This window comes from Microcaecilia unicolor, chromosome 1 (genome assembly GCF_901765095.1).
Source record: "Microcaecilia unicolor chromosome 1, aMicUni1.1, whole genome shotgun sequence".
In the NCBI taxonomy this organism is placed as follows: domain Eukaryota; kingdom Metazoa; phylum Chordata; class Amphibia; order Gymnophiona; family Siphonopidae; genus Microcaecilia; species Microcaecilia unicolor.
The window spans coordinates 698,468,530-698,484,650 of record NC_044031.1 but is presented as its reverse complement, the minus strand read 5'-3'; the positions used below and the strand labels follow the sequence as shown (position 1 = coordinate 698,484,650).

The following is a 16,121-nucleotide window of genomic DNA, read 5'->3' as shown; positions in this document are numbered from 1 at the left end:
AACGCACCTCCAAAGTTCTAATGAAGCCTCAAGCCGGAAACTTGAAGTGGCATAGATATCCGGTTTGCCCATGAGTGTCGGCCCCGCCCTCGCGTCACAACGTAATGACGTCGAGGGCGGAGCACTGACACTCGAGTGGCGAAACGGACAAGGCACAGGCGCGGAGGCGGAGCAACAACAAAAAAAAGCATCCCGACAAAACCAGCGTCGCCAACAAAAGAAGAACCAGGGTATCACCATTTGACGGACCAAGCCAGCCACAATGTGCGAGGGAGGGAGGCAGGCAGGCAGGCAGCCTGAACGTCGGAGGGTGGGAAGGGAGGGACACAGCTAGCCAGCCTCTCGAGTGGTGAAACACACAAGGCACAGGCGCGGAAGCGGAGCAACAAACAAAAACAGAGCATCCCAACAAAAAGAGCGTTGCGAACAAAAGAAGAAACAGGGTATCAGCGTTTCATGGAGCGATCCAGGAACAACGTGGGAGGGAGGGAGGCAGGCAGGCAGCCTGAACGTTGAAGGGTGGGAGGGAGGGAGACAGGTAGCCAGGGAGCCAGCCTGAACGATGGTGGGAGGGAGCCAGCCTGACCGTGGGAGTAGGAGGGAGAGAGGGTGGGAACCTGAACGTGGGTGGGAGGGAGGAAGGAAGGGGGCCACGACCATGACAGGCGGAGGTAGGGGAGGCCACGACCCTGAAGCTGGAAGGGGGACGGGAAAGGGGGAGGGAAGACGGGGGGGGAGGAAGGAAGACGGGGGAGGGGGAAGGAGGCCGGGAGACGGAGGGGGGGCTCCTGCCACACACTCTGTCTTTCTCACACAGACAGTCACACACACACACTCGCACATTCACTCTGTCTCTCCCACACAGTCACTTGCACACACTCTCTCAAACATACACACTCAGAGGCACACCTTGCTAGCGCCCGTTTCATTTGTGTCAGAAACAGGCCTTTTTTACTAGTAGTAAATAACTAATGAACAATAAACCACCACCTTTATGCACTGATACTGTAAAGGTACGTGCGGTCTTGCACTACACATACCTGTAGGCATGACCAAATTTTGTAAGGGCACACAAAATGGTTTATGAAATTATATTTGCAAAATAACTCAATATAATCTGTTTAATACAGTACAGAAAAAGAAATATTTCTTACAAATTTAAAAAAAAAAAAAAAGATGCAGCATTAAGATTTTGGTGCAGAATTTCCCCAGAAGTATTGCAATCATGTCTATACCAAGGACTTCTGATTTTCTGGGACTTTAATTTTGCAATTTGCAGAAGCTACTGGGAGCTCCCAGTTGCAGGTACATAAGTAATGCCATACTGGGAAAAGACCAAGGGTCCATCGAGCCCAGCATCCTGTCCACGACCGCGGCCAATCCAGGCCAAGGGCACCTGGCAAGCTTCCCAAACGTACAAACAATCTATACATGTAATTCCTGGAGTTGTGGATTTTTTCCAAGTCCATTTAGTAGCGGTTTATGGACTTGTCCTTTAGGAAACCGTCCAACCCCTTTTTAAACTCTGCTAAGCTAACCTCCTTCACCACTTTCTCCGGCAACGAATTCCAGAGTTTAATTATACGTTGGGTGAAGAAAATTTTTCTCCGATTTGTTTTAAATTTACTACACTGTAGTACTAAAATATTTTTGCAGCCACTATGTGAGAACACAGCTGTCTGGTGGTTGATGCAGATGATAGCAGTTGCAAGAATCTGGTGCAGCTGCTAGTTCAGAACTCCTTTTTGGGGCTCTGGATTACCAAATTGAAATACTGAAACCGCAGAAGCCCTAACCATGTCACTATCCCTCTAGCTTATCTCCCCCCCCCCCCCCCCCCCCCACCTCAAGCATATAAACATTCTCAATTTTTCTCTCCTCCTCCCAATCTGCCCTCCCAATTAACTTGCTGGTCTCTACTCCACATCCAGCTATTCTGCAGTTCTCCTGTTGTCAAGCTTGCACTCCAGCCAGTCAGTTCCTTCCAACGTTCCTTTGCAACTCCAGAATCACTCTTGATACCACACAGCTCAAACTTGTTGAGACAAGAGCTCTCTCTTACTTCACTAGATTTGCAGTTTGTTTCGCGAGACATACATGCAAGCAGTTTCCACATAGCTCGGCCACTGAAAGTTGTGCCATGCAAGCCAGCATCAGATGTGCTTGGGATTATACCAGGAGAGACTGCTAAGAGTGGAGAAAGATGGGTGTGGATTGACAGTTTGTTGGAGTTGAAGGCTAACTTCTGTACACAAACCTTGGAGTAAATATTAGCGGGACTGGTTAGCAGAGATGTCTTTGGTATTAAGCTATTCCTGTGGTCACTGCTCTATCATTTATTCCCTTTCCTACTTTTTTCTTCTTGGATTTTTGTCTATGTAAATTGCTCTGATGCTCTCCATGAAGGGTGCTATAACAAGCTTTGAAATAAACACAAACATCCCAGGTAAGCGCTTCCAAATTTTGTGACCCTTTTACTAAGTGTCAGTAAGCACCAACACGTGATTACTGAACGCTAAAAGGCACTACCATGGGCTGCACTCCGGTGTCCCGTGATAGTTCTGGGATCGGCACACACCAATCCCGTGCTAAAAACTATTAAATATGGGACTGTGTTTTGGGATGGAAAGTAGGCATGTCCTGCGCTAATCAGCAAATCGCTGCATGCTGCCAATTAGCGTGGGTTTAGCGTGGGAGCCCTTGCTGCCTAGTAAATAGGTGGTAGTAAGGGCTCCCACGTTTATTGGGAAACTAGTGCGTGGCCATTATTGAAAATAAAAGAAATTGTGGCCATTTAACAGCCATGCTAAAAGTGGCCTCAGCGCGTGGGAAACCCACATTCTAAACATAGCATAAGTCACTTTTTAGTGTGGCTTAGTAACAGGGCCCCTTTATGTGAAAATATAAGATTCTGTTGGAAGGAAAATTCTATAAAAATTTTCCACTGTGCAGAATTATCCCAGGAGTAAAGAATAACCACCATTGAGCAGCTGTTGGGTTGGTAGCTTATAGGTTACTTTTGATTTGTTTGCTTTGTAATTCAGGCTTAAAGCAAGAGGCATTAGCAAACTTTTTATTGTGGATATCATTTTTTTTTAATGGTGAGTTACTTTGTAGCAGTGCACAAGTTTAATTTTTGGATGATTAGTCCATCAAAGCCAAATCTTCAATAGGTAATCAGATTTCTAGGTTTTTCAAGATGGCTCCTAAAAGTTGTATTGTGGAAGGTGGGTCATATTGACAGCTAATTTTTTTTTTTTTTATATTTTCAACTATAAATCACAAGTACATACTTGTTACAGCAACACAGAATTAGATTACCCAAAATAAATAAATAAAGGTAACTAATATGAAAAAAAATATATCTTGGACTCCTCCCTCTCCTTCTCTGCACATATTCAACAGATTGCTAAAACCTGTCGTTTCTTCCTTTATAATATCGCCAAAATTTGCCCTTTCCTTTCTGATCATGCTATCAGAACCCTCATCCACACTCTCATCACTTCTCGCTTAGATTACTTCAACTTGCTTCTCACAGGTCTTCCACTCAGCCACCTCTCTCCTCTTCAATCTATTCAAAATTCTGCTGCACGACTAATATTTTGCCAGTCGTTATGCCCATATCAGCCCTCTCCTGAAGTCACTTCACTGGCTCCCTATCCGTTTCCGTATAAAATTCAAGCTCCTCTTATTGACTTATAAGTGCATTCACTCTGCAGCCCCTCACTACCTCTCCACCCTCATCTCTCCCTACACCTTCCCAAGAACTCCGTTCACTAGGCAAACCTCTCCTAATTGCATCCTTCTCCTCCATCGCTAACTCCAAACTCCGTTCCTTTTGTCTCGCCACACCTTATGCCTGGAATGGGCTTCCTGAGCCGTTACGTCTAGCTCCATCCCTGGCCGCCTTCAAATCCGGGCTAAAGGCCTACCTTTTTGATGCTGCTTTTGACTCCTAACTTGTCACTTGCTCGTAACCTTTATCTTGTCTTCCTCTCTTCAGTAGTCCCTTTCCCTATGTGTCCTGTCTGTCTGTCCTGATTTAGATTGTAAGCTCTTTTGAGCAGGGACTGTCTCTTCTTCATGTTCAATTGTGAAGCACTGCATACGACTGGTAGCGCTATAGAAATGATTTATAGTAGTAGTAGTAGTAGCAATCTACAAGGCCTAACCAGATTTTCATCCTGCCTTACTACTTATCGTTTCTGTAGCACTACTAGACATATGCAGCACTGTACACTGGACTTGAAGAGACAGTCCCTGCTCAACAGAGGTTACAGTCTAATTAGGATAGACAAACAGGACAAATAAGGTATAAGGGAATTACTAAGGTGGGAATATAGCCTAGATTTGAAAGCAGCCAGAGATGGAGCTTAACGTAGCAGCTCAGAAAGTCTATTCCAGGCATATGATGCAGCAAGATAAAAGGAATGGAGTCTGGAGTTAGCAGTGGAGGAGAATGGTGCAGATGAGAGATTTACCCAGTGAATGGAGTTCCCAGGGAGGAGTGTAGGGAACGATAAGAGCGGAGAGGTACTGAGGAGCTGCAGAGTGAATGCACTTGTAAGCCAGTAAGAGGAGTTTGAATTGTATGCCGAAACGGTAGGGAGCCAGTGAAGTGACTTGAGAAGAGGGCTATTATGAGCATAGTGACACTGGTGGAATATAAGTCATTAGCAGAATTTTGAACAGATTGAAGGGGAGAGAGATGGCTTAGTGGGAGACCTGTAAGAAGCAAATTGCAATAGTCTAAACCTTAATATACAATACCAGCTAACTAGATAAGCTTATGCTGGATATCATCTTAAGGTCCAAAAAAGGTCTAATATATTCCAGACTAAAGAAAACATTTTAAATTCCCAAATACTTAATAACACATTTACAAGGGTATGTCAAAAAATATGTTGCCCCTAAACGTTGAGTCTCTTCCCTCATTGACAGCTAATTTTGACTTATTTTCAGTATGGGCTTTGTAGGTATTAAGATAATGTTAAACATCCAGGTTTGAGCTGTTTGGTTAAAACGTCACCTGATATTTTTCCTCATTCTCTTTTATACTTGTCTCATTTGGAATCATTTGGGTTCTGATACCATGAGACTTCATTCACAGCTGTCCAGGAATATGTTATCTTCCCCTTTAACAAAATCTTGGCACTGCAGTAAAGGTCCTTTGCCAGAAGCCATGCACATGGCTCCTTCCAGAACTATGCATTCATGGACTGTGAATCTGGCCAGTACGTGCTACCCTCGAGCAGTGATCATGGCCCTCTCTCTACCTTCTTGGAATTGTGAACATTGCTTTCATAGCATCCCAAGGTGAACCAGGAAGATCTAACGCTGGAACTGAGCCAGAGACTTTCTCTATGGCAGTTCACAATGCTAGCCACCTGAATTACTAACCATTACATTACAACTGGCTTGTGAGACTAGTGTTTTGTTACTGCAGGAAAGGTGCGCCAAGTAAAAGCTCAAATGAAAAAATGGAAAAAAAACCCTCCAAAAAAGTACACAATAGAGACATAAGTACATAAGTATTTCCATACTGGGAAAGACCAAAGGTCCATCAAGCCCAGCATCCTGTTTCCAACAGTGGCCAATCCAGGTCACAAATACCTGGCGAGATCCCCAAAAAAGTACAAAACATTTTATGCTGCTTATCCCAGAAATAGCGGATTTTCCCCAAGTCCAATTTAATAATGGTTTATGGACTTTTTCTTTAGGAAGCCGCCCAAATCTTTTTTAAACTCTGCTAAGCTAACCACCTTTACCACATTTTCTGGCAACGAATTCCAGAGTTGAATTACACGTTGAGTGGAGAAATATTTTCTCCGATTCGTTTTAAATTTAGTACTTTGTAGCTTCATCGCATGCCCCCTTGTCCTAGTATTTTTGGAAAGCGTAAACAGATTCTTCACGTCTACCCGTTTCACTCCACTCATTAATTTATAGATCTCTATCATATCTCCCCTCAGCCGTCTTTTCTCCAAGCTAAAGAGCCCTAGCCGCTTTAGCCTTTCCTCATAGGGAAGTCGTCCCATCCCCTTTATCATTTTCGTCGCCCTTCTCTACACCTTTTCTAATTCCACTATATCTTTTTTGAGATGTGGCGACCAGAATTGAACACAGTATTCGAGGTGCGGTCGCACCATGGAGCGATACAAATGCATTATAAAGTTCTCATTTTTGTTATCCATTCCTTTCCTAATAATACCTAACATTTATTTGCTTTCTTAGCCGCCGCAGGACACTGAGCAGAAGGTTTCAACGTATCGTCAACGACGACACCTAGATCCGTTTCTTGGTCGGTGACTCCCAAAGTGGAACCCTGCGTGACGTAGCTATAATTCAGGTTCCTCTTTCCCACATGCATCACTTTGCACTTGCTCACATTAAATGTCATCTGCCATTTAGATGCCCAGTTTCGTAAGGTCCTCTTGTAATTTTTCACAATCCTCCCGCGATTTAACTACTTTGAATAACTTTGTGTTGTCAGCAAATTCAATTACCTCACTAGTTACTCCCATCTCTAGGTCATTTATAAATATGTTAAAAAGCAGCGGTCCCAGCACAGACCGCTGGGGAACCCCACTAACTGCCTTTCTCCATTGAGAATATTGACCATTTAACTCTCTGTTTTCTATTTTTTAACCAGTTTTTAATCCACAATAGGACACTACCTCCTATCCCATTACTCTCCAATTTCCTCTGGAGTCTTTCATGAGGTACTTTGTCAAATGCTTTCTGACAATCCAGATACGCAATATCAACCTGCTCACATTTATCCACATGTTTGTTCACCCCTTCAAAGAAATGTAATAGATTGGTGAGGCAAGATTTCCCTTCACTAAATCCATGTTGGCTTTGTCTCATTAATCCATGCTTTTGAATATGCTCTGTAATTTTGTTCTTTATAATAGTCTCTACCATTTTTCCCGGCACCGACATAAGACTCGCTGGTCTATAATTTCCCAGATCTCCCCTGGAACCTTTTTTAAAAATCGGCGTTACATTGGCCACCCTCCAATCTTTCGGTACCACGCTCGATTTTAAGGATAAATTACATACTACTAACAATAGTTCCGCAAGCTCATTTTTCAGTTCTATCAGTACTCTGGGATGAATACCATCCGGTCCAGGAGATTTGCTACTCTTCAATTTGTCAAATTGCCCCATTACATCCTCTAGGTCTATGGAGATTTCATTCAGTTTCTCCGACTCGTCAGCTTTGAATACGATTTCTGGCACCAGTATCTCTCCCAAATCTTCCTTCGGTGACGACCGAAGCAAAGAATTCATTTAATCTGTCTGCTACGGCTTTGTCTTCCCCGATCACCCCTTTTACCCCTCGGTCATCTAGTTATCCAACCGATTCTTTTGCTGGCTTCCTTTTAATACACCTAAAAAAAATTTTACTATGTGACTTTGCTGCCGCCCCAGTATGGAAGAGATGCTAAGCCTGAATGTGTGATTGTTCGTACATCCTACCATTTATGACAGCTGGATAGTTTAATGGGAAAGTTCTCATTACATCAGTTCAAGCTGTATTATGGGGCTCATTCTTGAAATAGAAAAATGTCCAAAAAGTGGCGCAAAGCAACAGATGGACTTTTTTTTTCCCCAAAACGTCCACTATTTTTGAAACTCTTTTTAAAGATGTTTTTCTGTACAGTTCATATACAGTGCATCCAAATCACAAGGGAGCTTGTTGGAGGCATTTTGGGGGTGGGAGGTGCTCCCAAAACTTGGACATCTTTCTGCCATAACGGAACAAAGCAAAAATGACCAGAGCAAAATGTTAGATTTGCTCTAGACCTGTTTCAATCACGACTAAGTCACAAATGACCAGGTGACTACTGGAGGGATTTAAGGCATGACTCTTCCCCCCCCTCCAATAGTCACTGACCCCAGCTCCGAAAGATGTGAAAGAAATGGTACATATTAGGCTCTGACAGTTTCAGATGTTATGGCTAGACCTATTAGAGCAGCAAGCAAGTCCCTGGAGTAGCCTAGTGGTTGGTGCAGTGGACTGTAGAGAAGGGGACCCAAGCCCATATCCTACTGTGTTACACTTGTGGTGGAAAGTGTGAGCTCGTCAAAACCCACCAAAATCTTGCTGTACCCATGTGTAGGTGACACCTGTAGCTAGAAGGGCTGTTGTAGTGGTGTACAGTTGGGTCCAGTAGGTGTTTGGTGGATTTTGGAGAGTTCATTATACAGTATAATGGGGTAACGGTAGGATGAGTATCTGGGACCTTTTACATGAAGTCCACTACAATGCCCCGTAGGGTACTCCAATGCTCTGCTGGGATGTCTGTGTGGCCAGTCTACTAAGAATGCTGGCCCCCATACATCCCAATGGCTTGTTTTTGTGCATTTTTCATGTGAACTAGAATTTCTTTTTCTAAAATGGTCCAAAAAGATAGACACACTGATTTAAAAAACAGCTATGAAATGGCCATTTTGGAAACAAAAAGGATAGTCATTTTTCTGGTTTGAAAATCATTGTTTGCCACTTGTTTTTTGGATGTTTTCAGCAAACAGTCCAAAATCTGATTTAGACATCATAGCGAAAATGCCCCTCCACATTAACTTCTATAGCAGTCCGATTGACTCTTCCATGAAAATTCTAAATACATGTTTGACATCCACTGACATTGTCCTGAATGTTATATATACTGTATAGACTAGAAAATAAATGAACTCCATAGAGAGAGCAGGCATTGCCAGGATAAGAAATAGGGTGCAACTTTATTTGAAGCTGCTGGTTTTGATCTCGGGAGTTAAACAATTCATAGAATAAAATTATTCCCAGCTTTAAAATATGCTGTGTTACATGATGACTAATAATATGCTGTCCCTTTTTCATCCAGCATCTTGTCAGGAAGTGTTTGGAGCTTTCTTTGATTTTTATTTTACTTTATTTCGGAGAAGGGGGGTTTAAATGTTACTTAACAAAGCTAACAGAAATAATTTGCCTAAGATAGAATGACCTTTTTTCCCATTCTTCTGTCACATTTGCTTTGCCATCATGTAGATTTCTTGGCTCTTACACTAGCTATGACTACCTGAAAAGGAACATAAAGTGGTAAGACTTTTAATGTGAGGCTGTTTTTGAGGTGTCATACCTGTTGTTCATCGCAAGCATTATGTGCATGTAAAATGATTTTATCTTCAACTGAAAGTAAATGGGAATTAAGAAAATTATCTTGACTTTGTAAGTGGGCCACGTTTTGCAAATATTATGCATGATTTGAATGAGTCCTTTTATTGTCAAATCATTTCAAAAATGTATCTTTTAGCTGAAATGCTATTGGTACGCAAATATATTTGTTTGAAAATTTTTAACATGCAACTTTGTGCACATAAAGCTGATGAGGCTGATGCGTTTTGCATTTTAGGACCAGATGACATTGTTTGTACATCAGGTATCAAATTGTTGCTTCCATATCATCATGCTGATCAATCCATAGACTGGTGGGTTGTGTCCATCTACCAGCAGGTGGAGATAGAGAGCAATCCTTTTGCCTCCCTTTATGTGGTCATGTGCTGCCGGAAACTCCTCAGTATGTTCTCTATCTCAGCAGGGCAGGGTACTAGACCGGGTGGCAAAGCATCCGGGCCGGATAATCCTGGTGGGTCCGGACTGGCCCAGACATCCCTGGTATGCGGACTTGATCAGGCTCTCAGTGGACGACCCTCTGCGGCTGCCAGTGGAGCAGGGCCTGTTGCATCAGGGTCCCGTGGTGATGGAGGATCCCTCCCCCTTTGGTCTTACGGCCTGGCTATTGAGCGGCAGCGTCTGAGGAAGAAGGGCTTCTCAGACAAGGTCATCGCCACTATGCTGAGAGCGAGGAAGCGCTCTACTTCTACTGCTTACGCCAGGGTTTGGCGTACCTTTGCAGCGTGGTGTGAAGCAGGCTCACTTTCTCCCTTCACTGCTCCAATTTCTTCAGTGCTGGCGTTCCTGCAAGAAGGTCTGGAGAAAGGCCTGTCGCTCAGTTCCCTTAAAGTCCAGGTAGCGGCTCTGGCTTGCTTCAGGGGCCGCCTGAAGGGTGCTTCCCTGGCTTCGCAGCCAGATGTGGTACGTTTTCTCAAGGGAGATAATCACCTGCGCTCTCCTCTGCACTCAGTGGTGCCTGCGTGGAATCTCAACCTGGTGCTAAGAGCCTTGCAGAAGCCGCCTTTTGAACCCTTGTCGAGGGCATCTCTGAAAGACCTGACGTAGAAAGCAGTCTTTTTGGTGGCTATCACTTCAGCCAGAAGAGTTTCCGAGCTCCAGGCACTCTCATGTCGAGAGCCTTTTCTGCAGTTCACTGAGGCAGGAGTGACTATTCGCACAGTGCCTTCCTTCCTGCCCAAGATTGTTTCTCGCTTCCATGTGAATCAGCAGCTCTGTCTCCCTTCCTTTCGTAGGGAGGACTACCCAGAGGAATACTCTGCTCTCAAATATCTGGATGTGAGACGAGTCATCATCAGATACTTGGAAGTGACCAATGATTTCCGGAAATCGGATCATCTGTTTGTCCTGTTTGCAGGTCCTCGTAAGGGTGTGCAGGCTGCTAAGCCTACAGTGGCAAGATGGGTCAAGGAAGCCATTGCAGCGGCTTATGTGGCCGCGGGGAAGGTGCCACCTATCCAGCTGAAGGCTCACTCCACTAGAGCTCAGGCGGCCTCGATGGCAGAGGCCGGGTCCGTCTCCTTGGAAGAGATTTGCAAGGCGGCAACTTGGGCATCGGCCCATACCTTCTCCAGGCATTACCGCTTGACTGTGGCTGCTCGGGCGGAGGCCCGGTTTGGTGCTTCAGTGTTGCGGTCAGGGATTTCAATGTCCCGCCCTGGGTGAGTACTGCTTCGGTGCATCCCACCAGTCTATGGATTGATCAGCATGATGATATGGAAGGTAAAATTATGTATCATACCTGATAATTTTCTTTCCATTAATCATAGCTGATCAATCCATAGCCCCTCCCAGATATCTGTACTGTTTATATTCGGGTTGCATTTCAGATTCAAGTTTAGTCTTCAGTTCCTGTTCAGGAGGACTTCGTGTTCAAGTTTTTTCAATTGGATTCTTCAAGAGTTGAGACGAGTTTGTGTTACAGTGAGCTGCTGCATTCCTCTCCCCTCCGTTTTACGGGGCTGGATTGAGACATAAATTCTGCCGGCGCTCCCTCCCGCTTCGTGCGGCTGTAGGGCAGCTTTGTACCCCTCCCACTTCGGCGCTGTTAGGGTCAGTCAGCTCCTCCCGCGGTTGCGGTTGCAGGATAAGCCAGATCCCCCCGCATCGGCGGGGTGGTGTCCCTCCCCCGCTCCGCGGGGATGAGCTGGACAGATTCCCCTCCCCCACTTGTGTGGGGATGAGCTGGGTTAATTCCCCTCCCCTGTTTCGGCGGTGGTGAGCTGGGCAGAGTGTCCCTTTGTGGGTGTAATTCTCTAAGTGCTGAGTCCTGCGGATGGAGCTTGGATATCGACATACTGAGGAGTTTCCGGCAGCACATGACCACATATAGGGAGGCAAAAGGATTGCTCTCTATCTCCACCTGCTGGTAGATGGACACAACCCACCAGTCTATGGATTGATCAGCTATGATTAATGGAAAGAAAATTATCAGGTATGATACATAATTTTACCTTTTGAGAGCTCCTGCATTAGTGCCAACATTACTAATTGGCACATTGTTAAAAAATCTCAGCAGAGATTCCATCATGACACTGAATGTCCACACCAATAGTAATTGGTTTTCTTTTCACTGGAAAACAAGGCAAAATCATCAGGAATTAAACCTGAAAAGTAGATGCTGAAAGGTACAGCCAAAATGTCATCTGCCTTCAATTCTTTTTCATCTACTTTGTTTTACTAATATCTTGTTAGATTCTGTTTTGTACTTTGTGGTTCTTGTACTTAATGTTTAAAAGAACATATTATGGACATACCAGCACAGGGCTTTGAAGATGAAGTATAAAATTTGTTTGTGGAATTTGAAACTGCGGCATTTAAACATAAATTTCTTAAATTTCACACAGGGGAAAGACGGACACTGAAATTGTGGATAGGCTCACAGGTGAAAAACGTTACGAAGTGGTTTCTCAAGTTACTCCTCCTCCATCTCAGTATAACCAGTCTTCTCAGGTTATGGTGAACAATACAGTTTCCCTCCCTGTACACCACAAGCAACCACTTTCTGAAGGTACAATTTTTCTGAATGTGTTCTAAGTATTTTGATTAATATTACACAGTTCTGTCGTTTATTTTAAAAGCTGTACAGAGTGAAAATTCTTTCTGGTAGCTCTAACAATGCTGATGAAAAAAAAAATTAACTCTATATTCAGCCCGCAACGGTGGTAGGTTTTTTTTTTTTTTTTTTTTTTACTTTATTGAATTTTTCTTTGAACCAACCTATACAGCCTATAAATTGTTCCACATCTAGATGTAACATAAAAGCAAAACCGCTAAAGGCTGAACCTCCTTCTTGATTATTGAATACTGAGCCATGTCTCATTACCAGCATTGAATATCTGGGTTAGCCATGGACCCAGAAGTTATGTGGATACTGGACGATATTCAGTGCTGACACCCGCATAGATAACGGGCAAAGTAAGGACTTTTTTTTGTGCAGAACTACTTGCCTGTTACCTATGTGGACACTGGCAGTAAATATCGTTAGTCCCTGCATAGCTGCTCACTCCTCGACTACATCCATGGATCACCCCAGCACTAACTGCACGTTACTGCGGTGGTCAGAGGGGATAGTTGGTGGTTCTGTGCAGTTGAGTGCCGCTGAATATCTGGGGATGGCCTACTGATTGGGGTTTAAGCGGGCAGGAGCCTCTTCTGCCTGTTTAAATCTCTTTGAAAATCCATCCCAAAGTTAATTTAAATCCATTTGCATGACAAACTATTCTTAGTATATTAATGTGGTGTTGTTTATTTTGGGGTTTTTTTGTAACTTCTTAGGCTTTTCTTTCTAGTACTAAACTTGTTAGGAGGAGGAAATTAAATTGCTAACATGAAGTAATTTGTAACTTGCAGATTTATGTAGGCTGTTAGAAAATTAACCCTTAATGATGTGGTTTTCGCAGTATTACATTTTCTTTCTCCTCTGAAGTTAAGCAGGTTATCTGTATTGAACAAGTCAATAATGTGATCGTATATGGGACTAAATTATATAAATGGCACTGAAAAATCTGCACCAAAGAAAAACAGTCCTAAACACTACTCTGTAAATGGTGCTCAAAATTAGGTGCCGTTTATAGAATAGCGCTTAGTGCTAAGAACCACACCCAACTTTAGATGCAAGGATTTATACCAGCTAACCCTGGTGTAAAGCCTTGTGCCTAAATTAGGCACAGATCCCCCTTATTCTATAACAGCCCACATATATTGCGGGAACACTCCTGATCTGCTCATGACCCTCCCATAGCTGCAGTCCATTTTTGGAGCTGCGCATAAAATTTACACGCAGATCCTAGTGCCTAAAAATGTGTGTGTAAATTTTAATGCTAATTAGCACCAATGATAGGACCCAATTATCGGTGCCAATTGACTCACTATTCATTTAAACTACATGCAAATTGGGTGCGTGCCCAAAATTGCCTGTGCAATTTTAAGTGCCATTTATAGAATTTGGGGGATGGTACTGAGCCAAATCAATTCTTGAACTTTCCTAGAGGAGATGGAGAAGGACTGGAGATTTTTTCTGCATATGTTATGCTTCCTTGTCTCTCAAGCCTTTCCATCTCTTTTTGGGAAATATTGAACTGTGAGAAGCAACAGAGCTGCAGACTTGGAGCAATTTACAACGGAATACATTCTAGTCATTTTAGACCTCTATTCACACACAGGAGAATTCTAGCTTTTTTCAGAAAATGCTGAAAATTTGTAGCACCAAGTGAAATACATGGCCACATAACTCACTTGTGACTGAACTGCAGGGCCGATTTTAAGCATGCTAGGGCCCAGGGCAGAAATTAAGGAGGGGGACCCTGATCCCCTCTCCTCCCTTCCCCCTCACCCGATCTCCCCACCTGCATTGTTACTACACAGTTCGGGCATCTTACCCTTCTTCCCATCGGGGTCCGTCTCCTCCTCTCTTTCCCTCATCTTGCGATCTTTACAATTTTTATTTTCCTTCTCAGAGGGCCCCCGATGCAGCATCCAACCTCACAAGCTGCCTCTGGCTGCTCTGAAGCTTTCCTTCTCTGTTGCAATCTGCCCGGGCAGAGAAACAGGAAATTGCATCAGAGGGGGGTGGATCGCAGCAGAGAGGATGGTTGCTGTGCGGGGGCCCTACGAGAAGGTAAATACATTTTTAAAGAAGATCAGGAAGGTGAAGGGAAGTGAGGAAGAGATGGACTGTTGTGGGGAGAAGAGGAAAAAATGCCCGGGCTGTGGGGCCCAGGGCAACTGCCCTGTTTGCCCCCCTCCCCCCACCCAAACGCCGGCCCTGCTGAACTGTTGCCCTTCAGAGAGCATATGTAACAGGTATGCTTTCATACATATTAATAAAGTGAGGCCTACAGTAGTTTACAAACTTGCTTTAATAGCATGTATTTATCCATCATTCACTGCCATACGCTACCAGTGTTTCTCCACAGATGTAACTGGAACTGACAGTTGATGCTATATTGAGCTGCACAGTAGAGGCCGTATTTTGGAAGAAAGTATATTTATGTATCAGTTGGTTCCATACACAAAAGTGGTGATTATTTTGTTTGTTTTTACAGTAAATTCATTCTCTAAAGAAATCCAGAATACTGCTGTGTCCAAGCCTGAACCACCACCACCCCAGAGTAAACCAGCAATGTTCAGATCTACAAACAGAGAGGACACAGTACAAAGCAACTTCTATACTCAAAAAACTCTTCCTGAGAAAGGTCCAGTTAATGGAAATGAACAGATGCAGAAAACAGTTGCCCCTTCTTTTAACCGGTTTACACCAAAACCTTATACTAGTTCTGCCCGGCCATTTGAGCGCAAATTTGAAAGTCCCAAATTCAACCACAATCTCTTGCCAAATGAATCACCAGTTAAAACAGAGCTGCCAACAAAGCCTCAGAATTTGCCTCACCCTATTTTAAAAACAAACAGTTCAGCCCAGCCGCCTGAGTTTGACGGAAGAATGGATTCCTTTTCCATGCAAGCTGACAGCAAGCCTAAATATCAGCCAAATAATGTTACTACAGTGCCTAAAGCCATTCCTGTCAGGTAAAAGACTGTATGCTTTTAAGAGTGATGCTACTTATTAAGCAAAACAGAGTTAGTGTGACATGTGTCACAATTTATTTTCTAGAAATGTTAAATGTGGACAGGTGTTTACTTTTTATTTTTTGCATTTTATATTTAAGCAATATATAATTTTAGAGTTGGAATTTTATTCTACTGTGTATTCTGAGAGTCTTGCTGTACAAAGATTTGTCTGCTTTATTTGGACTAAGATGTTCATATTGATAATGCACTGTAGTTAAAACCTACTTCTAGCTGATTGTAGTATATATCTACCCAAGCAGTGCTGCCACAGTTGTGTCATACTCAACACAATCTGTTTACAGCTTTAAGAAATCTGAAGTGTCTGTGTTAACAGGACTTCTCATGCACTTCAAATACTTGATCTCCTTCACTAAAATAAAATTAGAAATAAGATTATTTTTCTTTATTTTAGTCTGTACACCGCTCTGTTCCACCCTGGTGGCTAGAACAGTCTAGCAAGCATAAATAAAAGTAAAAATATACTCGTGTATAGGTCATCGCCACCCCGCCCCCCCCCCCCCCCCCCTTCCTGGGCAACAGCCTTCCCTATGCTGCCGCTTTCCTTCATACCTCTTCCCAGCACTCCAAATCTGTTTTTCTGCACAGGGTCTTCCTCCAACAGTTTGTGCTCAAATGTGCTGTCACATTACACCCTTTGTTCAACAGGAAATGTATCACTAGAGCTCCCATGATGAATTTTCTATCAGGCAGAGGGCAGAAACAAGCAGTGCACCCAAGTGTGGGCCTACAGAGGAAGGCCCCACACTAGAAGAGGTATAGAGGAAAGTAACCATATTTGTTTGGGGGGGGGGGGGGGGGCAGGACCAGGGGAAGACCACAGGAGATGATTCTTGATTCCAAGGGGATAGGGAGG

General features: G+C 43.6%; 1 protein-coding gene across 1 annotated transcript in view; it reads left to right on the top strand.

Annotated features, from left to right (window-relative positions):
- TJP1 (tight junction protein 1) overlaps window positions 1–16,121 on the top strand; it is a 232,339-nt gene that overhangs the window by 173,104 nt on the left and 43,114 nt on the right. Inside the window, exons 23-24 of the mRNA XM_030191641.1 lie at window positions 12,025–12,188; window positions 14,725–15,205. Of these exons, the coding sequence (XP_030047501.1) occupies window positions 12,025–12,188; window positions 14,725–15,205 (645 nt within the window). The remainder of the gene's footprint in view (window positions 1–12,024; window positions 12,189–14,724; window positions 15,206–16,121) is intronic.